Below are 23,388 nucleotides of genomic sequence, written 5' to 3'. Positions count from 1 at the left end.
CCCTAGTCATATTCAATACCTTGACATATTATATATCTTCAACAAGATAGGAGCAAGAGAGCTAATATTTTTATTCAAGTTTAGTATTGTATACATGATTTCTCAAAATTGAAAGGGTTTGGCTAAAACATAATTGTATTGTTATGAATTAATGTTAAAATGATAGAAAGAATAAATATCCCTAAGATAATCACAAATTCATTCATTTATTGATTGAGAAATTTTATCTTCCAAACCCTTTTCCAATACAAAGAATACTGATACTATTTTTTAATGCTTATTTTTTTTTCTGAAATAAACAAAAAAGGAGTTTACTGATGTTTCATTTAGGCTAATTAAATTTTTTTTTAACTACTTTGATTATAGTATGCAAAAACTAAAAAAGAAACATGGTAATTATTATCCAGCACTTGATTGCCAAGTCCGACACGATGGGTTTTAAACCAGGGGGATCTAATACAATGCTATTTTATATTCTGTTCACTTAAGATCCTTTTATAATTTATCGTATCTATTGCTACCTATTCCACTCCTATTTTTTGAATGAAAATGTTCAGGTTCAGTTAGTTTAAGTTTTATATTAAAAACATATCAAGTTGGAATAGTTTAGAAAAACTTGGGAGCTTCTGGAACATTTGAATCATATTCCTTTTTTGAAAAATCTTTAAAATAATGTTTCCATTCCCTTATTTTTACAAATATGTCACTTTTTGATTACCAAACATTCCATCCTTTACACTATTATAATCATTATTTTTAATTACAAAGTTTCTTATTCCCTTTGAGTTGAATTAAATTTTCTTAAACATTTTTCTCAATTAGCCAATACAAGGATTGGGAGAAACAGTTTGATCAATGGAAAGAACAAAACAAAAACCATCCTAACAAGGAACAGTTTAAACAATATGAGGAGCAATGGAACACCTGGAAGACTCAAATGAACGCTAAAAAGCAAGAGATTAGCACTAAAAAATCTGCCATTCAGATATCCCTTACTGAACTGAAGACAAAGGAGACTAGTAATAATGCCACTACTGTCAATAATATCAACGCCAATCAACCCTTTCAATCACCCTTTCCCTCTGCTTCTAATTCTATGATGGGAATGGGTTTCCCATTTAACAACTCGTTTCAATCTGCCCCCATCATATACAACCCAAACCAAAATGCTCAGATGATGTCTCAACAGAATAACCTAATGCTTCAGCAACAACAAAATCAAGCTATGATGCAAATGGCAGGATTCAATGTTAATATGATGGGAGGTTTTTTAAAATGTGTGATTTTGAATATGTTGCCTTTTAAATAATTCCAAATATCAAATATTAGATATTACCTTATCTCTATTTATAAAAAATGTAATTTACTAAATATTATCACTTCATCTTATTATATATAAATCCCCAATTAGCAAACAATTCCTCAATGTTCCACCAACAATCACTAACTTCCAACAACCCATCTGTCCAACATCTTCAATCTGCCCAACATCCCCAAAACAACTCATCCACCCAAATCAGCCCATCAGCCCAACATCTTCAAAATAACCCATCTGCCCAACTTCAATTCCAAAACAACTCATCTTTCAATCCATCATCCTTCAACAATGCTAACACGTCCCAACAACAAAGCTCTAATAATATGTCAGGCTTACAACCATCAGCCAGCAATATTGGGGGTAATATGACAGGTTTTAATGGAGGAGGCTTTAACCCTATGGGTGGGGGATATACCTACAACCCTAATATGACGGCAGCTATGATGAATAACTCTTCAGGATTCAATGGGAAGTATCAACCTAATCAAGCTGCCTTTAACTCTCCCAAACCACTTTTCTCACCCAAACCCAAACCATTGTTTCCACCAAATGAAAATGTTAATAGAGGGAGAAATGATGGACGAGGCTTTGATGATAATAAAAATAATAATGGTGAAAGGAAAAGATTTAGTAGATGGGGTGGCAATGACAATAGATCTGGAGGATCTAACACTGGAAAACGAGTTTGCAAATACTGATTTATTTTAATTTTTTTTAATTACAAGTAAAGATGTAATGGAACCAATTTTTTCATCAATATTTGATTCTAAATTTTATAATCTGACTAGGTTTAGTCTGGAAAATAAAAAAATGTATATTAACACATATACATAGATTTAGTGTTGTTAAATAGCTCGATTTAAGCCCATTTGAAAACAGCTAACTATATATTTTGGCCAAAAATATTGCCAAGCCTCGAGATTTTGCTATTAAATGTCCAAACTTTTGGGCCACATCTATGAAAAAACCTTCTGGCTTTTATTATAATTTTCTGGATTAAATATCGAATTAGCTTTAAAATAAGCTTAAATCGAGCTGTTTAACGCAGAGATGTGAACCCGAACATAATTGTTTGGTTGCGCATTTACCAAACAGAGACCGATTTATGGACAACTTATCAACCAGGGGTAAAACGGACCCGAGACAAGTTACCTCTTTAGATTAAGTTCCTGTTATAAAAAATTTCCGTTAAATAAAGGTTATAATTCCTGAACCCGGGTTCAGGTTCACATCTCTAGTTTAACAGAACTACATAGATTGCAATTCAATAAAAATGTATTAAGATATATAAATATATCTTAAACAAATAAATATAATTAATGAACAGTTTTCAATATTTTATTCATAAAGATAAATTTTTTTTGTATTTTAACCAAATATCTTGTTTATTAATTTATCATTTTTAAAAAATAATAAAAAAAAAACCTTTTATTTATAAACCTCACTTGTTTCCAATACAATTTAATTATGAACTGGCCAGATCTATAATCAAGCTATAGGCTTATTCACTAAATCTCCAATTGTAAATTAAGATGCTCTATTGCCAGATGGTTTTTATTTATCATTAATTGGAGATTAAATACTGTTTATTTCATATTAGTTAAAAATATTTTTATTACTACAATCTTTATTTAAAGTTTAATGTACTCATTCACTAATATTTCTACTTGGCAATCATTTTATTAATTTTATATGGAATAAAATAAGCATACATACAACATTAGAAAATCAAAGATTTTCATAACATTATAACCTATGTAGATAAGTTTTTAGACTCAGTCTAAAATTTTAGGGCATTATACAATTTAACTAATATCTGTTTGCTGACCAGCATTGTGCTCTCGGAATATTTTCCTTTTTTGTGTGTTTTTGTTTATGACAGATTATACCAATCTATACATATAAATTTTGCTATTATTTATTTTAAGAATACTTCCTCAAATTATCAAAGAAAGCCAGACAGGTCTCCTAATAAAGGTGGCAATCTTAATAAAGGTGACTTTGGTAACAAAGGTGACTTTTCTAAAAAAGGGGATTTCCCTAACAAGGGTGACTTTTCCAACAGAGGAAACTTTTCTAACAAAGGGGATTTTCCTAACAAAGGTGACTTTCCTAACAAAGGAGATTTTGCTAACAGAGGTGACTTTCCCAGCAAAGGGGACTTTCCAAACAAAGGGGGTTTTCCTAAAGATGACTTTCCTAACAAAGGGGGTTTTCCTAAAGATGACTTTCCTAACAAAGGGGGTTTTCCTAAAGATGACTTCCCTAACAAAGGGGGTTTTCCTCTAGATGACTTTCCTAACAAAGGGGACTTTATTGACAAAGGTGACTTTCCTAACAAAGGAGGTTTGCTTGGAGCTCCGCCAGCCAATAAGAAACAAGGATTTGACATTCCCAATGAACCCAATGATAACGAAGATGATCAAAACAGTGGCGATGGTTAGTGAATTATAATAATAATTTTACTCATGATATACTGGATACTTATTTTGAATGAGGTAGTGGACTTAATTCCAATTTTTTTTTGACACTAGTTTAATTCAAGAAACTAATATATTTAAAAAAAACAATTACAATCGTTTAATTCAATAAACTATTATATCAAAAAAATTCAATTACAAAGATCAAAGCATAATTTATTGACTATTATTTAATCACAATAACTGCACCATATCAATTTATCAATTTGAATTGCAATAATTTGATGTTATTTAAAATATAAGTGCATTTATAGTAGTTAAGTGTATCTTGTTTACATTAAATATAAACAAGTGAAAATATATATTTTTTTATATTTTATATAAAATTTCAAATTTTTTGTGATATTTATTGCAAATATCTTTGAAACCCCAAATTAAAATTTTATTTTAGATCTATAAAAAGAATTCTTGATTTTTTTTCTTCAAACTATATGTACTAGTTAATCACTCTGGTTTTTTATTTTAACCACAAAGATTTTGTACATAAATACTTTTTAAGTTAAAATGTTAAATTTTCTTTTATATCAGTTTCTAATTCAGATTAGCTATGGTAGCTTGGTAATTTTTGAACTCCTTTGTAGAAGCCCTCAGCATGGACTGGTCCAAATTGATACCCAAACCTAGTCTGATATGACTCTTGGGCTGGTCAGAATTAGACAGATTTTCTCGAACTAAATTAGATTTGAACCTTAATTTAAAAAATATTTTTGTCACTTACTCAGACCTTCAAAAAATTTAAATCTTTTTATTTTCCTAATATTTATATGAATACTATTTCAGGAATGATCTCGAACTTGTTTAATAATACTTGAGGTTTAGTGCTTATAATTTTTCCGTTTTTTTGGAATACATATTTTTTTCAGGAATCCAAATGTTCAGACAAAAATAACGGTTCATGATTTAGGTTTGGTTCTATAAGAAGGAAGAATAAATTTTGTGAGAACACTTCTATATGCTAATTTAGGTAGTTGACGTCAAATAGCAATATCTGATTATAATATTCATCTTTAAAAGAGTTGGATTATCTAATGGTTCAAACCAGTTCACATACCTTTTTGAGGTTCGGCTCAGGTTTGGAAAGCAATTTTTCAGTTAGGTTTGGCAAATAATACCGCTTTTATGGTTTGGTTTCACACCCTGATTTTTTTTCAACAATCTAATTTTATAAAAATTTGGATCTGAAAATATAAGTACTTCTATCTTATACACTTATTTTTAAATACCATATTTACACATTAATACTTTTAATATATATTATTAGATGGCGATTTTGTTAATCCAAACTTCATTTCAAATCGTCCGGCCTTTCCTCTCATGGGTAATCCTCGTTTCAATCCTCCTCCAAACGCCATGTTGGCTATGCGTATGATGTGGATGCTACGAATGCGAGGTATGGGTGCCATGAATTTTCGCGGAGGTAGAGCACCTGGGCCTCCTCCCTCCAGGTTCAATGCAAGGGGAAGCCCATTTCCCAGTTTCCGGGGTGCTGGTGGAAGGGGAAGGGGAGACTCAGGATCTAGATATGGTGGTAATAGTGGTGGCGGTAGAGGACGTGGTAAATGGCGGGGAAATAATAGGTCAGCTAAATAATGCGTCATATTATTTTTTATATACTTTCGAGCTTATTCTTTATTAAATATTTTAAAAGACAGAGATGTTACCATTTTTAGTCTATTACTGATAACATTGCACAGTATTGACTAATAGTAAAAAATAATAATTTGATATTTATTTAAAAGAAGCAATGAGATTAGTGTGGACAAATTGAGCCTTTCAAATGCAAATAATGCATTCCAAATGGTAATATAATTTAAGTCTCACAGCAAACCCCCAATTTGTTTGCATTATTATCTCTTAATTTTATCATTTATATTTAATTTATATATGTGTACAAAGCCATGAATAGTATCTTTTTTACAATTTTAAATGTTTAACATCTTTATGTTGAGACCACAGGTATCTGGTAAAATCAAAAGTATCTGCCAATATCCATACTTAGAATTGGCTAATGAAAATTAATTTGATTTAGCGATTTTAATTACCCCGATTTATTTAAAAAAATCATTAATTTATATCAATATTTTTAAAAAATTTTTATTTACTACATACTTGTAATCATGACTTATTAAATAAAAATATTAAATTACTTTATTTATTTTGATTTTCATTATTACAATTTTTGATATAATGTATAAAATATTGTATAATTCTAATATCAATGTAGTGAGAAATTATTCATTTTTGTAAAAATTATAACAAACTTCTAATAATAATAGATTAATAATTAGAAGTATTTTTCATATGCCTGACATTGGTATTTGAGTTTAATTGTTTAAAAGAAAACTAATTTTCCTAAACACATCTTAAGTTTGGAATGCACTCCTAATGATGAAAATACTCTTTCTACTGAAGCTGATGTAAATAATCTTTTTACTATAACTTTACCCTGTATAATGGTCCTGCTAAACCACCTTTCTATTTTTTAAACTTTATTATTTTACCTGAACAGTTTAAAAATGGGTCAGCTTTATATTTGACAAAAATCAAATTAGTTTATGGCTTATTATTTTCTAAAATTTTATGACCTGGTCACCTGTAGCATTACCCGTGTATTTCCAAAGGTGTATATTACTGAATTAAAAAAATTCTTACATGTTAGTTTTGGATCTAAATCCGTACTTCTCTAATTAAAAAGTATTTGATCTAAATCTTGATTTAAATAATAAATATGGAAAATCGAATTTTTTTAAAAATTACGAATTGGGCCAACTTTATACATACTGACCAATACCCTGAGTATTGAATCTCTGATAGGAGGTAATATTTGCTTAAAATTAAAATTGAGTTAGCTCATACTTAGCTTAGAATAAAATGCTGAGATTTGACTAACCTAAATAAATTAATTTTTACATTATAATCTTTTATCAATAGGGATGGAGGGAGAGATAGAAGTCGTTCTCCGAAAGAAAATTCACAACATGGAGGGTAATTAAATGAATTTAAATATTTTTATTACAAAGATTCAAAAAAATGGAAAAGGGATTATTTTGGGTAATATTGTTTTGTTATAAATATACCATTGATAATTTGAAACTATATATAGTATTGTTGTATATATATATTTCTTTCTTGCAGTTCAAATTACAATGATCAGGGTTCCAATTCTTGGCAAAATGAAAACAATGATCAGCAATATCAGTTCAACAATGATTCTTCATACGATGATAATCAAAATGATTCACAAGGGTAACGAATTATATATACATTTTGAGAGCTTTGCAAGGGCAGAAAATGTTTTTTCACATATTTTTTTTACTAATTATAATGATTAATGATATTTAAATCTTAAAATGCATAAGGCCATCTCATTATCAATAAATTGGAAATTTTTTCAAACTATTTTATCTTTGAAATACTGAATAATTTATATTAATTCTTTTAAAGCTATGATCATAATGACTCCAATGATAATTTTGAGTATCAACAGGGGGCTACTGCTCACGATGGAAGTAATTGATATGAACGATTGATAAAATTATATAGTAGTTTAACCTTGTATAACCATAAAGCTCTATTTTTAATTAATGACTAAGTTATAGGGTTACTGCAGACAATTATTTAAAAATTTTTTATAATAAATTATTTTTGTAAAAATTTAATAAACTTTTCCCTTTTATTATTTAAATTCAAGATCAAATCAAATAATAAGGTATCTAAGATACCCTAAATCTATACAGCAAATTGTAATCGCTGCTACAAGATTCCTTTTTTGATAAATACATTTCTCATGTACTATACATTTAAATATTACATTATATCTTATTATATGGATTCCGTACATTAGTGAATTTTAAGCTTTGATGATCCTTTTATCATATTAACAAAAATGATAATTCGAACAGATTTTGTTTAATTAATTTAAATAAAGTAAATGTAAGGTTATTTTTTTAACTGCATTACTATAAGCTTTATAAAGCCTATCCATCGCCCATTTATATTTAACTTGTATTGTAAATAAATTTTCATATTGTTTAAGAAAAGAATAGCATATAAGAGAGTAATTATTTTATTTTAAATTGCTAAAGATAGTTTGGGAACAATATTTTTTGTTGGAATAATTAATTTAAATGTTATAAATATACTATTTGTGCGTGGATAGTGATCTTTCAAAGTGTTTAATGAAACCTTTTTTATATAGTAGATACACCATACATATTATTATTTTATTATATACAAATTATATTCAATGTAAATTTTATTATGGTATACAAAAATAAAAGTGGTATAAAAAATATGATGTTTAATTTTATTATGAGTTTGAATAAAAAAAATTATATAGAAAATTCTTTTTAAATTTAATTTTAATGAATTTTAGGTTATTATCTAAAAATCACTTCTAATTAGGGAATTCTATTAATTAAAATTTAATTCTAGTGAATTTTAGAATATTTATCTAAAAATCACTTCTAATTAGGGAATTCTATTAATTAAATTTATGTTATTACTCAAGAAATAAATAACATGAATTATTAGAAATATTATCAATAATCTTTAATTGATTATATAAATATTATACGTGTCAAAATCATAGGCATTTTTAAATAATAAAATTATTATAAATATGCTAGGTTCAGAAATACGCAGGCGAGACATGCCTCGTCATCATTTCCAAAATGTGAATTATGATTTCCATCACAGTGATTCTCCTAATTTTCACAGGTTTATTATCTTTTAATTTGCCCAATCATTGATTCCTTCCCTTATTGCCATTAAGATTGAATAATATTACACCGAAAAATCAACAAAACAAACGTTCAATGTTGATCACTATTAACTTAAAATAATATGTAGCTCTGTTTTAATGTGCCATAGGCTTTTAAGCTATATTGTGCGTTTCTATTAATTTTTAGATTTTGTTTCAAATTATTAGTTCTGCATATATCGTAAGATCTAATCTATATTTCGAAAATACCATGTTTTTACTTAATTGCATGGAAAATTATTACTTTCAAATTAGGCTTAAAAATTTCCATATGGATTTAATTTTACTTTTCTTACTATGAAGGATTAATCTAACGAAGTTAAGCATTAATCAATTTTATTAGTAGTCTTGAATTAATATAAAATAAAAATTATCTTAAACTCAGCTTTGCAAAATCGAGATGGAACAAATAAACTAAAGAGTAAAGACCATTGAGATAATGAGAGGTTTAAAAAACTAATAATTAATGCCTAAATTGATCTGTAGAATCGATTTTAAAAAGTAAACAATTGACGTTGTACTATTAAATATAATTTTGCATTATATATAATCAAGCCTTTGTTGCATGGATAATGAACCTCCTCCCTCGGACTTTTCTTTTTTTTTATAAATGAAAACATCCCTAAATTATTATTATTTAAATTATAATTATTTTTTATGGCATGGGTGGCGTTGCTAAGATCTAAACCAGTAGCCCACCGAAAATTTTAATTTTTAACTTGTCAGCCATTAGTTTAAAAACAGTTTGACTAGCTCATCCAATTTAATTTTTTCTATCCCCCGCCCATTGCAAACCTGCGTGGCAAAGATTGCACAAACTTTTATAGGGGTTAAAAGAATATGCACCAGCTTTGAAAAATATATCAGGCTGAGATATTAATTAACCTCGTTTTATCAAAATAATTTAACCTGACCTACTTGATAAAAATATTTATATTGAAAAATGGGTATACTTTTATTTTAGTAAAATTTGATAGCTTGGCTATATTTATCTGACAGGGATTATCATTCACAGGGCTGTGCCGATATTTTATACTTAATCGGCACTGGTATTTAGCACCAATCCGACATTTTTATTGTTTTTGTATAAACGGTTTTAGCAAATTTTTAAAAACGGTTAACCTAAGATTTTGACAAAAAGTAAATAACTTATTTATTTTGTAAATAGATGACAGAAAGGTTAGAACTCTATTGGCCAAATTTCGAGGATATTTTGCTAAAACCTTGAGAGCCGTTTTTAAAAATCGGTTAAGTCAAGCCTTTTAACTCTTGCAAATATTTTAAATAAGATTATTAGCTTTTAGTGAATAAAACAAAATACACTTAATAATTTCTTTAGTTGGTTTTTTTAAAATAGAAAATATTGATATTTTTATTGGTTCAAAGATAGATAGTAAATAAGTATAAATATTGGATTGGTGAAAAATTTGTGGATCGACACAAATCAAATCATTAGCCTTGAAAAGCAAAGGTGCTACCATGGTATAATTTTCTAAAAATTTATATTAGTAATAATTAACTTAAGTTTTTTTTCTACCTTTTAAATTATATAAAAAAATTAAATATAACATATTATAGTAATATTGTATTTATAGATGCCACTATATATGCTATCGTCACTCTTATTTTTTTAAAATTAAAATCATTTTTATCGCGTTTTTTAGAACGTAGAAGTATAATTTTACCGAAAATAAAAATGATATAAAGTTCAAATATTCATGGCAAAACTTCTAAATATCGCAGAGTAGTGATAAAATCAGATTTTTTTAAACGTAAAAAACGTGCTCAAAAAATGATTTAAAGTTAAAAAAATAACACTGATACTAACATACAGACATGAAAGTTACTGATGGTTTGTATAAATAAAATCATGATGCAAAGGGAAGGTAATAAAGTAAGTTGAAAGGAATAATTGTAACCAGTAAATCTTGATTGGAAAATCTATAAGAAGAATTTCCGATATCAATTTTAAAATCTATGTGTATATTTTAGTGGTCTAATCTTATTTGAATCAATAAACTTTCTCCAGTTCAATACTACTGGTACACATTTATCTATCTGATTGACACATCTAAATTAATGCTGAATACATATGATTAGGGCCTCTGAATCTATAATTTCAAACTTCATTTGCTTCTTTTCGGTACAAAAATAATAATTTTACCAAAATGTCATTTAGCTCTTAGCTTGCCAAAAATTCTTTATCAAAAAAGAAAACGATTATCTAAAGCTTCTTATTTCCTTGAGGAATAGAATCTTTAGTCCTTGAACAAGTCTTAAAAAGAATCATAATTTTTTGAAAATGTTTAAGATATTATAATAAAATATTTTAAATCGTTTGAGACTAGATCATTCCAAAACCTTATTCTATTTGACCTTCTCTTGAAATAACTAATAATTCAACTTATTGGATAAGGAGTATATTTCCTTGGTAGTTTAAAAATTATTTCCCAGTTATCTAACTTCATTATTACACTTGATAATTTCACTGCCTTTTTTTATTTTCTATTTCATTTCTAAGTGTTAGAGCCTTTTAAAAAATGTTTCTGCCTCATAAATCTTATTAGAATTAGATTTTTCTCACAACTTCATATTAATAAATGGGCTGCCGATATTCTAATATCTCAACCTGAATAGGATTTAGATCAAAGATTTTTATTTATACAGATCAAAAATATTTGGACTCGATTGTTTTCTTCAAATGACAAGAAATCAAGATAAATGTTTCACATGAGGAAAAATATGTGTTTTAGTATAGTTATATTTACAATAGTAGATGATAGATCTTTTAGAAATACCATTATCCCATTAGGTTTTATATCCATTTTCTTAAATTTCTGATATAGTAGGAAGAAATTATGAATTACCTTTACTATTTTTAAAATTATGGCTAGTAAAATATTTAGGTAATTCGATTAATAAAAAGTACTCAGACCATTTCTATGTTGGAGTCAGGTTATCATGATAGCTCTAATAAGATAATTTATTTCAGTTCATTCCACCTGTTTAACAATAGATATATGACGTCTATTGTAATATATTGGGGAAAATCCAAGTTTCATTAGCACCTAATGTCGATTTTTCTTTACATAAAGTTATTCTGATTACCAAGAACCCATTGATCCTCCTATTGTCAAGAAGATCCAATATATTTTAGATTCTCCTAGCAATAAAGCGCTTATTATAATGAGAGGCTTACCTGGTTCAGGAAAATCTTATCTATCCAAACTTATAAAAGTATTATTTTTAACAACATACGAAACACATTCTATAATACTTTTTTTTATATAAAAACGGCAGGATATAATCTCGAAAGTGAACAAAGCAGATATGCTTCGAATTTTATCTTTAGATGACTATTTTATAGATGAGGTTGAATATACTATAAATTAAAAATCCTTACATTTTCACATTGACATAGGATAATAAGTATAATTTTGAAGCTGATATGGAATCCCAGTATGTGCAAAGCTTGACCAAATCCATCAAAAAACTCATGGCATCTGGCACTCATAATTTTATCGTTATGGATAGTGTCAACCGAAAATTGGGAGACCTCGGGGATTTATCTCATTTCGCTTCTCAATTAGGATTTCACGTTATATCAAATACACAAGATTCGTTAAAACATTTATATATACTCTTTTTATCAATTTTATAGTTCTTTTTCTTTAATCCTTAGGTGTACATATGTGAACTAGAGGCTGACATCAAACAATGTTTCGAGAGGAATATACATTCACGAACGTTTGACGAGATCAAAAAGGTTGATATATATTAGATATTTATTACCTTAAAAAAAGAATAATCAATTCTAAATATGAACCGTTTTCTTTTTCGATATATTTTTAATTTTTCGCAATCCATTCTCTATTTTTCTTTTTCGATATATTTTTAATTTTTCACAATCCATTCTCTATTTATCTTAATCGAGATTATAATACTTCATTTAATTAAACTTATATTTTATATTATTTTTATGAAAGTTGGTCAATTATTGGGAAACCTGTCCCAATAATTATGTTAGGTTAGACGTGGATTCGATCTTGCATTATAAATATCTAGATCTCGATAAGAATGAAAATGATAAAAACTTTTTACAAAATGAAAGTACCACCAACCTCCTAAAAACGGACGAAAATACCATTAAAGTGAGTTGTTTGAAGGGCTTAGTAAATCATATAAACTAAGATTTATTAATGAACAATTTTTTTTATTATGGTTTTTTGTTATTAATTATAAAAAAAAATGTCTATAATTTTATCCTTTCTATCCTCTGCGAATATTGATTTTCTTAACGTTAGAACATTGGGTTATTTAAAAATATCATTAAATATAATTTGATTATCTCCTGACTTGCCAAATTTTATAAATCGCGCTTCAACGTTTACAAAATAATACTAAATTGTGATCGAACCAATTTTTAGGCGATTAATGATGACCATTTTTTCATTCCATCTCGATGGGATAATATGGAAACCAAGGAAACGAATTTAGGTAATAAAAAAAATCGCATGATTTATCTATTTAAAAAAATGTTTATCATTTTTTTGTTAAAATATTTAATATATTGATTTTTTTCGCTAGATAGTGCGCTCTTTATATAAATATAATTAGACATTGCGTAACTTAGTTATGTATTTTTTTTGTCTTTATCAGACAAGCTCGATGGTTTGAGAAAATCAAAAAGGAACGACCACGTAAACAAGATCAATTCCATTGAAGAATATTTGCGACTTTCACCTGACACCGATAAATCGGATATCAATTCTAATTCATGCAAAAAAAGGGTATTTAAAAAATATTAACATAATATTTTAATCTAAATACGGGGCATAATACTAATTACTACAAATCATTGTTTAAACAGGTGAGATGGGCCGATATTGAAGAGGCCAAAGATCAAGCAAAGAAAAGAGCCATAGGGTTTGTGGTAGGCAAAACTGATTGGGAATCAATGGTAGAAAATGACCAACCCCACAAAGCTCTCAATAAAACAAAATACATATGATGATTTATATTCGCAGAAACATATTAAATTAAAATTCGCAAAAACGTATCAAATGATGATCGTGAGTTCAAATAATGCTGTATATCTGAAACATCCTAGGCCCACATGAACTAAAATTCTTACTTTAAATGTATATATTAATAGATATATTTGACGACTCTTTTGTACATATATTTATAAAAAATAAAATTATAAAAACGATTATATATTTTGCTATAAATGACGACGAAAAATTGGTTTTATACTAGAAGCAATAAAAATACATGCGACTTTAAACTAATAATATATATAAGGATTTATTATAAAATATTGCACAAAAAAATGGTCCGAAATTATTGAGTTAAATATATGATTGAGGATTTTCTGAATTTTTTTTTAAAAATGAGCTTTTAAAATACACAAAAAAATAATGCTCATTATAATATTGCACATCTTTGGTTGATTTTTATGGCTATAAATATTTTGTTAAACTGGAAACTAAACAAATCACTTTATCAAATATCTTCGCTTTCAATATTATTTGATGTTATAGGAGTGCAATGCCTTCCAATTTTCCCTTTAGGCTTATTCAAACCCCTTGTAATTTTATGTCCATTGTTATTCTGATTACTTTTTTTATTCCAAAGCTTTTTAGCGGCAAAAGAATCTAAAAAATGTTGGCTACCCATACTAACGGATCCATCTAACATTTTGTTATCTTTGAAGGCAACCTTAATAATGTTATTCCTGGCACTTCCTTGGTAATGATTATCAAAATATTCGTTTTTATAAAAATCTTGATTTTCGGCAAATAGTAATGGTTCTAATAAACCTTTTCTATTGGTACCTGTTAAAAAAATAATTTATATTCGGAGTTTCTAAAAATTTCTATTTGAAAAAAAATATAGTAAACTTTAATGAGAGCAAAATTAAATTAACTTGCAACTTAATTCTTAGCAGATTTTGATTTATCTAACTATCATCAAGAGTAGTGTTGACGGCCCAATTTGTGCCGATTTAAAAAAACGGCTAATTTAATATTTTAGCCAGAAAAATATTGACTAAGCCTCGAGATTTGGCTAATAGATGTTCAAATCTTTGTGTGATGTATGAGAAAAATCAGGCTTGTATAATGATTTTCTGGATACGTTTTAAAAAATAGGCTCAAATCTAGTCGTTTAAACAACACTAATTAAGAGTATTAGTAAATCCCAAAGTGGCAAAAAATAATCAATAAAATAAACCCTTTATATTATGTCCATTATGTACCACATCATGAGTATCTTTCCCTGCACCGATTTCGTAGTCCTGACGACGAAACAACTCGTCCTCTAAGATCCCTCCCTCCTTTTCCTTGTTAGTCTCTTTTTTAACGTTTTTTCTTTCGGTATCCTGGTATTCATCATTATCTTCTTCATCTTCGTCATATTGGTAGTCGTCAAACAGGGTGAGACCATTAACGTAATATTTTTTATCAGGCTTCTTAAGCCCGTTATATTTGTTAAACCATTTGTGGTTAAATTCAAAATCGAAAAGATAGGCTAGCGGGAAAATTTTAAAAATTTTTGATGCCCTCCATGATTTATTATTGCCCAGATATTTCTTAGGGCTTTTATTTAGGCGATGGGAGCTGTAGCAATATAAACAGAGGAGAAAAAGGAATAACGAAGCGGAAAGGGTGGAGAGAATACCGATCAGTAATTTACGTTTTTTGAGTTTAAATTTGGACTAAATTTTTTTTTTAAATTTAAATATTTAAGCTGTAAATATGTTTAATAAAATAACTGACAAAATGATAACAATTTATGGTAATATTTTGTATGTATATTTCTATATAATATTTACCCGAAACAGAGATATTTTGCCATAAATGAATGAAGAATCCCTAAATATGCAGATTATATTTGAATGAAGATAAGTCATGTGTTACCTGGAGTCCGCATTGCCTGTTTTCAACAAACGGCTTAGATTTTTTGTAAAAATATTATTTGTGGCATTCATTGCCACACTTTCTTTAGTCTTAGTCTTGCTTTTAAATCCTAGTTTTATTAAGTAAAAAAAAATATAAATTTTAAAAATACGATAATATTTTTAAAAAAATCTTACTAGGACAATCTATTTCATCACTGCCATCTTGGCAGTGTGGTATTTTATCACAAACATCGTAAATAGCTATGCAAGAAGGTGAACCAGAAAGACATTTAAATTCGTATTCACTGTTGCACTCAATATCTGTCATAAAAATATACATTTTTTTTCAAAATAACATAATTTTTAATTAAATAAAGTATATTTTGTGATTGTAATCAATATCTTATTATTTAATAACAGTTGTCAAAAATATATAATGTTTACTTTTTGTTTAAATCTGGGTCGAGTATAGTTTATTAAGCGCCGTTTGGGTCAATTTGAACAGCCCAATTAAAATTTTAGCCAAAATAATATTATGTGAAGCCTAAGGATTTCGCTAAAGATGTAAAAAAACTTTCTGCCATCTATGAGCAAAATTTCCAGGCTTGCGCATAATTTTGTGTCATCTATGAGCAAAATAAATAAGAAATTTATATATGATTTCAGGAACGTTCCGGAAGACCTTCCGATTTTGTTCCCGTTTCATAAATTTACTCAAAGTACCATTCCATGTCCCTGGTAATTATTTGCAATTTATAAGTGTTGCCTGATTAATCAAGAAATTTTCATTCATTTGAGTTATAAAAGTATCCAAGAGGCAGATAAAGATATTTATCTTATAATATTCTTCGACCAGTCCTATATAAATAATATTGGCACGATGGGCTTGCTTTGCTGTGAGTGGAGCTTGACAAATATTAAATTCATAAAGAGCTGATTTTGACTCAATAAAGTCATATAATTATTCATTATCTACATTTACCCCAATTTTTTTAAGCTACAATATAATACTTTCAGCTATTCTTCTGTCTCACAAATCGATGCCATTTTCTTGAAATATTTTATTAGTTTTGCAGGAATTGATGGGAAATTTTAAAATGATAGAAAAATAAAATTTAATGCCAAGAATTTAAAATTATTCATTCGTAGAACAAATTAGTAGCGTATTTATTTCAGCTGTGAATGTGAAAAATAAATGTAATTGGAATATATATACGATAAGAGTTAGGAATGATTATTATAAAATATAAATTAATAATCATAAAAGAGTAATATTTTTTCTTAGCTGGCATCTGAATTTTTTAGATTGAAAGGGGGGGGAGGTTGGTCCTCATGCCCCTCCCCTGCTGCGTAAGTGACTGGTCAAATTCATTAAATGTCCTTATGACAGTATTCATTTATTTGGTATATGCAATATTTTGAATTGATTCATTCTCGCATTCTGTGACAGATAATTTTTTTTCTTCTTGAGAAAATATTGGATTTTAGCATGATTAAATAATATGGTATTCTAAAGAACATATTATTCTTTACTTAAGGCAAAGTGCAATTGTCTCCTTAGAAACTTTAAATTTTCATCCAAACTTGTTCTTCGTTCTAAAAAAATAATCACTTATTTCTCGTGGGCATATTTGGCAAACAGTTTCTAGGAAGCCTATAAAACTTCGTTGTTAGTATTTGTTGTATACATTTTATTGAAGAAACAGGCTTCGTTTAACTAAATGTACTTGGCATGTTGATTTTTCAGTAGCGAAAAAATATTGCACTTGGTATATTTAATTTTTTAAAAAAATAACAATTTTTTATTAATGGATATATGTGAATCAAATAACTACTCGTTCAATATATATTACATTAGAGTATTTGACCATATTTGACAAGTCAATTGACCAGCCTGGAACTCCGGTTCAAATAATCAATTAATATAAATTTTAAACCAATAAAAAGTATGTATTAAAAAAATTATAAAACAATTGAAAGAAAAATTAAACGAATTAATAAGTTAGATTATATTAATCCCAGACAGTTATCACTAAAAAATTACCGGGTTTAAATAAAATTTAACTTGCATATATTATTTATGGAATTTTAAGTAATAGCGCTTTTCAAAGGTTTGGAGCATAGTATCCACCTTGTAAATAAAGGAATGATTTTATTGGAAACATTTTATAAGTAATTTCGTTTTGCAGTTAAAATTGTAAAAATAATCAATAATGAAGTGTATAATAATCTAAGATAAAAAAAATGGCAGAATAATTAATCAATAAAGTCATTAAAAGCTTTGAAGATAAAAAAAAACATTGGAAAATATTTAAATAAATTTTTTCCCGTTTTATCTCCTATACCCAATGTCTTCCAATGATATTCATTAAATATTGGGATAAAACTAACCAATAATACGTAGTTGACTATTTGTTCGGGTAATAGGGTATTTGTAATCGTATAAGGATGTCGTATCCGCCTTCTCGTTTTGATCGTAAATATAATAATTCGAGCGATCGTCTGCTTCGTTGAAATTTTGGATGGATGGTTGATACAATCGCTTATTATTCGATGGGGAATATCTGGCAGCATTATTTCTTTCTCGAGATGTCAAAATCTGAATCTGGGCTACATTTTTATTTTAAATAATAAAAATCTTGAGTCTATGGAAAAAAACGAATATAAATTATAATTAAGTCCAAAATTTCATAACAAGATTGCCTGAAATTCATAGAGTAGGTTTTCCAAACATGACGGAATACATTTTCGACAATTCAAAAATTTAAAAGAAACACGTTCACGAAATGATTTAAAGTTGAAAATATAACGCCATTGCAGGTACTAACATACATAAAAACAATTCATTTCGAAATTATTGATTTTAAACTAAATTCAAGTGCTCAACAATAATTGAAAATATATTTATGATAAATTAATTATCTACATTAAACCCGGGCCATTGTTTATAATTATTGTCAAAAATAAAAAACGTTTTTAAAATTTTAAAAATTTATAACTATGGGCGAAGGTATCTAAAATATTTTGAAAAATAGTGAAGGCATGTCATTTTTATATCAAAAATAACATTTTTAATTATATCCTAGTAAGATACCGATTAGAAATACATGGGAGGGTGCTTGATACCTTGCATCGCTAACCGTGAATGCAGGATTCAGTTAAAAATATTTCTAACATTGGGCTGGATAGCGGGTTAAAAAATATTTTTAAAACAACCCGCAGGTGAGTTAATCTGAAATATAACCCGGATTGAAAATATTAACCCTTTCGCGCCTAGCGAGATCATTTGTCATCAAAATTTTTAATCAATTAATTTTTATATTTAAGAAACTAATGGGTTGGTACTTAAAGATATTAATTAATAAAACTATATTTATTATTTCGTATTTTATCATTAACCTATCAAAATCATTATTTTATTATATCAAAATACAAATATTTTTTGTTCATAGGAAATATTCCGGGCGCCGGAAGGGTTAAAATAAATAAAAAATCAAATCAACTAATCAAATATTTATATAGATAGGTGGGCGGATGAATTTTTCGCCTATGATATATCAATACCTATTAATAAAGGAGGTTATTGAATTTAATGTTTTTTTATCATGTTTTAGGCTAGATTCTGGGATTCGATCCGGCAAGATTTTATAGCTAGTCGATTTTTAAAATCTGTTTATGGGATTAATTTTTCTTTGTTAAAATCAAAAATTTTTAGATTGATTATTATCATGAATGGAATTATAGAAAAAATTGATCTTAAACGAATTCTATAAATCGATCAGCTATTAAATCCGACTATTCGACTATGAATGTAGGTAACTATATAATATTTTTAAAAAAATTGAAAGGGTTCGAATTTGAAGAACGATCGATTACAGAACAAATCACTTACCAGTCACAAAATATATATCATTAAAATAAATAATTATATTGTCGATTAAGAATTAATTAAATATTAAATACCTCTGATATATTAAATGTATATTTATAGATTATTATAATAATAATATTAAATGGAGACCTGCGTTAAAAGGTGAACGGGGTGGAGGCATTAAAGCATCGTTGGGTTCCTTCATTAAAAACAACTGCGTGGCTTTTATTTTCGGATAATTCCGTGGTCTAGCACTCTCTAAGTAAGGCAGAGGCTCTAAGCCACTATCAAAAGACGCTTGACGTTTGAATGGATAAGGTGTTGGATATGGCGCGAAATTCTTTGACTTTACATCGGAAAATTGGGTAAGCTTGAGCCATCTAGGGGAAAAATTATTTTGTTTTCCTTTCCTGTTGTTATGGGCATGATCGAGATGCCGGGTAGAATCTTGCCTCGCGCGTCTTTTAGGCTGTTGTGACTTGACATTTTGGACCAACTCCTCGGAATTTAGATAAGATTTTCTTCCATCGTCGTTAACGAAGATATTAGCCAAACTCCTGAAATCGTTTTTGTTATGCTCCACTTTGGAGTAACTGAATGGTAGGTAAAAATAATTGAAATTTCCAGGATACCTCTTAATATTATCATCATTATCTTCATAATGCTTACGAAACCAGTCATTGGGATCATATTTCGGAGTAAATTTAGAAGTATTCCCGTCATTTTTATGGGCAATTTCGGATTCGATTTGGTGTTTAGGGTAATGCGTAATAATGTCCTTCGTGACGTTATTGCTCATCGCAATAAGGCTCAATTTTGATGCATTCATTTCATTCGGCATATTCCTATTATTTACAATGAATTTGACTTCCTTAGGTATATCGGCAATAGGTTTGAGTATATAATATTTGGTTCGAACTCCCTCATTCGCATCGTGCCTTTCCATGATTATATCGTATTGAAATGACAAATTCTTAGCGTTACTCGAGGGATCAAATTTTCTGTTTTTTAACTTCATGACGCCATCGCTATTCAAACTTACGTTACCCCTTTCAGTTGGTCTGAAAGATTCGTTTTTTATTTTTCCATCATGGTCACCAACCTCATTTTTAGCGATAGAGTCGTATGTAAATTCCTCACGGTGTATATTGTGTTCCACATTAGGATTGAAGTAATAAGATGGAGGATAAATGTTAGGATCAGAATTTATATTCTCAGGAGATTTGGGCCTATGAAAAGAGAGGGAATAATGATTGTGTCGAGCGAAAGTACATAGTTCGGCATTCAAACCACATGAGAATAAGTAACAATTAGGGCTCGAATTATCTTTCTATCAAATAAAATATAATAATTAATGGAATTTTTCCTTTAATGTAAATTTATTGAGTTATTTTTGACATCTTGGAGGTTATTTAATATTTTAGGGATTTTAAAGTTCATTTTTTTTAAAGTAATATATAAATTCTTTATCTATGAATCACAAAATCCTTGAACATATCAGTCATGGATGTACGAGACGGGCCCGAATAGGAACCAGACTAAATCGGGTTAAACCAGACCCATTTTCAATTTTTGAACGGGTTATAATTTGATTTTCATCCAAAATTATAACATGTAAGAACCTTTTTATATAATATCATAAATTTATGATATTACGGTGACGAAGCAGCGTTCAATATATCATTTTTATACAAACTTTAAGATATTATGATTGATTAATACATTCGGGAAGCAAATTAAATATTGGCCCTCCCCTCTATTTTTTTATACCCTGTTGCTAAAACGTTGAAAAAAAAAAATTTAATTCGAAAATTTTTAAAACCTTATCGAAAAACATGTAACATAAGTCTTTTTCTTTTAAATGGAAAATAAAAATTCATGTTTTTTAATAATGTAAAATTTTTATAACTATGAATCTTTCTTAGAGTTTTTAAAACGTTTGAAACAAGTTTTGGCAATAACCTTAAATAAATAAAAGAACATAGATATATTTAGTGAGGGTGGGGGGGGGGGTCACTCCTTACAGTATATTTTAAATTATTTTATTAACATTTCTTCTTTTTGACTCCTTGCAACCTTTTTCTATCCTGAAATTCATATTTCCCAAATTCATAAGATTATCCCAAGCCAATCATTTGTTTCACACATCTTTAAAAATAAAAACTTATTAAAAACAGGACGAGTCACAATCAATTATTAGATCTATCATTGATTTCAATTGAAAACAAATTATTAAAATTTAAAATCTAACAAGCTTATAATTTAGTACCTATATTACTCAAAAGCAAAGGCAAATTAAGCTCATCAAAACTTACATACTTTAACCAATTACATATCAGTTACAATACAATACTTAAAATCTTTTATTTAAATGCTAAAATTCCCCTAGAGATAATAGTGATCAACATCCATTTTACCAAAATATTAGTTGCCAGATAAAAATATTAAGATTTGACTATTTTAGAAATGATATATTGCTACTTTCTGCACCATTTATATGCTAGACACCAAATTTTTGCATATGAAGAGTGCACACTTTTCTTTTAAAAATGCCAGACTGGATTATGTTATTAGATAATAAAATTATTGTTGGCACAATTTCCTCTTCTAATGATGAACAAGGAATTCTTAAGTCGTAAAAAAAATATGAAAATAATATTCATTAACAATGAAAGACATTAGACATATATTTTACTGGCAATTTCCTAGATCAGATCATTGATTAATCTATTTATATAATTTAAAATCCTTCAATGATGATCTATAAAATTAGGATTTAAGAAGACCCAGTCTGACTTTTTCAAATTCTAAGATCTTAGGAGTTTTAATTAAATAAATTACTTAAAATTTCTATTGCGACTATATAAATCTCAAATTTATTTCTAGACTTAAATAAAATTTAAAAAAAAGAGATATCTATAATCATACTTTTGATATTTAGGACTGTGCCAATATAAAATATCAGATATATTATGTAAGAAAAATAACTCAGATTAAAAAAAAAAAAAAGCTCAGAAAGTCTGCTTAAGTAATGTCAGTCAAAAATAATATTTGAAAAATTGTGAATCCCAAATTCCTTATTATTTAGTACTTATTTATAGTTTATGATAGCTAATGACCCTAAACTAATAAGAAATTGATTTATAATAAGAAATGCAAAAAATTACATAATTAGAATGATTATTGGGAAATATTAAATAATTTGAGACAAATTTTTAAAGATGCAATTATCACAAAAACACAAAGGACAAATAAAAGGTTGGGTTATATCAGAGATATGACCACCTTTTTTAGCATATTTAATAAAGCAATACAAACATGTTGACTGTTGATATCACCTATAACAAAAAATTATATGATTATTTTATGTAGAACTTATATAGGAATGGCCAATGTTAAAATTGTTTAATATTATCACATATAATTAATTTATAAAAGAAATTAACCACCTTCTTTCTTTTTTATAGTTTTAGAAATTTGTAAGTGAAATATTTATTCATGACTTAAAGCTAAAAAAATGAAAAGTCTAAGAGCTTTGATAATTCACCTTATAAATTACTTTATAATGCCAGGCCATAATTTCTTATTTGTTTATAGGCCTAACTGAGCCCAACCCAACATAAGCCTAGTCCAAAATTCTTTCACATAAAAATATTTTATTTTAATAATTTGTTCAAGTTTGAAGTGATTACAAATATCAGTATATGATTAATTTATATTTGTTTACATAATTAAAATGTGACCTTTTTTAAATTAATCATGAATAGGTTAAATTTTATAATAGATAAAATTAATTATACTAAGAAGGTTATTCCATAAAAACTTATATTTTAACTTAAGTAAAAAATGATACAAAGGATTACTTTATCAACTGGGTTTTCAAAAATAGAAACGGAACATGTCATTGTATGGCAACACATCCGAGAGCATTCTTTTATATCTTTGACTTTAAACAATGTTAAAAACAGAGCTCCACTTTGAATGGAAATCTTGATGTCAATAATGTTATGATCTTTTATATGTGTATTTAATAAACATTGTTCCATATTCCATTTT

At 27.6% G+C, this 23,388-nt stretch overlaps 2 protein-coding genes across 3 annotated transcripts in view; one reads left to right on the top strand and one right to left on the bottom strand.

Annotated features, from left to right (window-relative positions):
• The window catches only part of LOC135928507 (homeobox protein 2-like), a 19,826-nt gene extending 6,051 nt beyond the window's left edge, over nt 1–13,775 (top strand). The window contains exons 3-18 of one of the 2 annotated variants that reach the window (XM_065464969.1): nt 823–1,265; nt 1,412–2,001; nt 3,247–3,757; nt 5,060–5,375; nt 6,730–6,783; nt 6,934–7,044; nt 7,243–7,307; nt 8,427–8,517; nt 11,656–11,797; nt 11,861–11,932; nt 11,982–12,158; nt 12,243–12,326; nt 12,547–12,711; nt 12,988–13,057; nt 13,220–13,350; nt 13,431–13,775. In XM_065464969.1, the coding sequence (XP_065321041.1) occupies nt 823–1,265; nt 1,412–2,001; nt 3,247–3,757; nt 5,060–5,375; nt 6,730–6,783; nt 6,934–7,044; nt 7,243–7,307; nt 8,427–8,517; nt 11,656–11,797; nt 11,861–11,932; nt 11,982–12,158; nt 12,243–12,326; nt 12,547–12,711; nt 12,988–13,057; nt 13,220–13,350; nt 13,431–13,571 (3,163 nt within the window). In that variant the 3' untranslated portion in view covers nt 13,572–13,775. The remainder of the gene's footprint in view (nt 1–822; nt 1,266–1,411; nt 2,002–3,246; nt 3,758–5,059; nt 5,376–6,729; nt 6,784–6,933; nt 7,045–7,242; nt 7,308–8,426; nt 8,518–11,655; nt 11,798–11,860; nt 11,933–11,981; nt 12,159–12,242; nt 12,327–12,546; nt 12,712–12,987; nt 13,058–13,219; nt 13,351–13,430) is intronic. The other variant, XR_010572361.1, reaches the window with a different exon arrangement.
• On the bottom strand, nt 13,735–23,388 carry LOC135928508 (uncharacterized). The gene is made up of 9 exons (XM_065464970.1): nt 23,369–23,388; nt 23,196–23,321; nt 19,483–20,662; nt 17,853–18,071; nt 15,657–15,782; nt 15,481–15,589; nt 15,396–15,435; nt 14,795–15,278; nt 13,735–14,397 (listed from the first exon to the last, which is right to left on the bottom strand). Exons 2-9 carry the CDS (start codon nt 23,250–23,252, stop codon nt 14,066–14,068), a joined length of 2,547 nt encoding a protein of 848 aa, XP_065321042.1. The 5' UTR covers nt 23,253–23,321; nt 23,369–23,388; the 3' UTR covers nt 13,735–14,065.

Source organism: Gordionus sp. m RMFG-2023, chromosome 4 (assembly GCF_954871325.1).
Source record: "Gordionus sp. m RMFG-2023 chromosome 4, tfGorSpeb1-WG-v2, whole genome shotgun sequence".
Taxonomy (NCBI): Eukaryota; Metazoa; Nematomorpha; class Gordioida; order Chordodea; family Parachordodidae; genus Gordionus; species Gordionus sp. m RMFG-2023.
The sequence above is the reverse complement of the archived record's forward strand: the minus strand, read 5'-3'. Positions and strand labels throughout refer to the sequence as shown.

What these genes read in the sequence shown, in the direction of transcription:
- LOC135928508 (XM_065464970.1), bottom strand. Translation starts at nt 23,252, where the DNA reads ATGTGTTGCCATACAATGACATGTTCCGTTTCTATTTTTGAAAACCCA. An exon ending in TTGAAAACCCAGTTGATAAA is followed by an intron (nt 20,663 to 23,195) that starts GTAATCCTTTGT and finishes TTTATTTGATAG; the next exon opens with AAAGATAATTCGAGCCCTAA. An exon ending in CCGTTCACCTTTTAACGCAG is followed by an intron (nt 18,072 to 19,482) that starts GTCTCCATTTAA and finishes ATAAAAATGTAG; the next exon opens with CCCAGATTCAGATTTTGACA.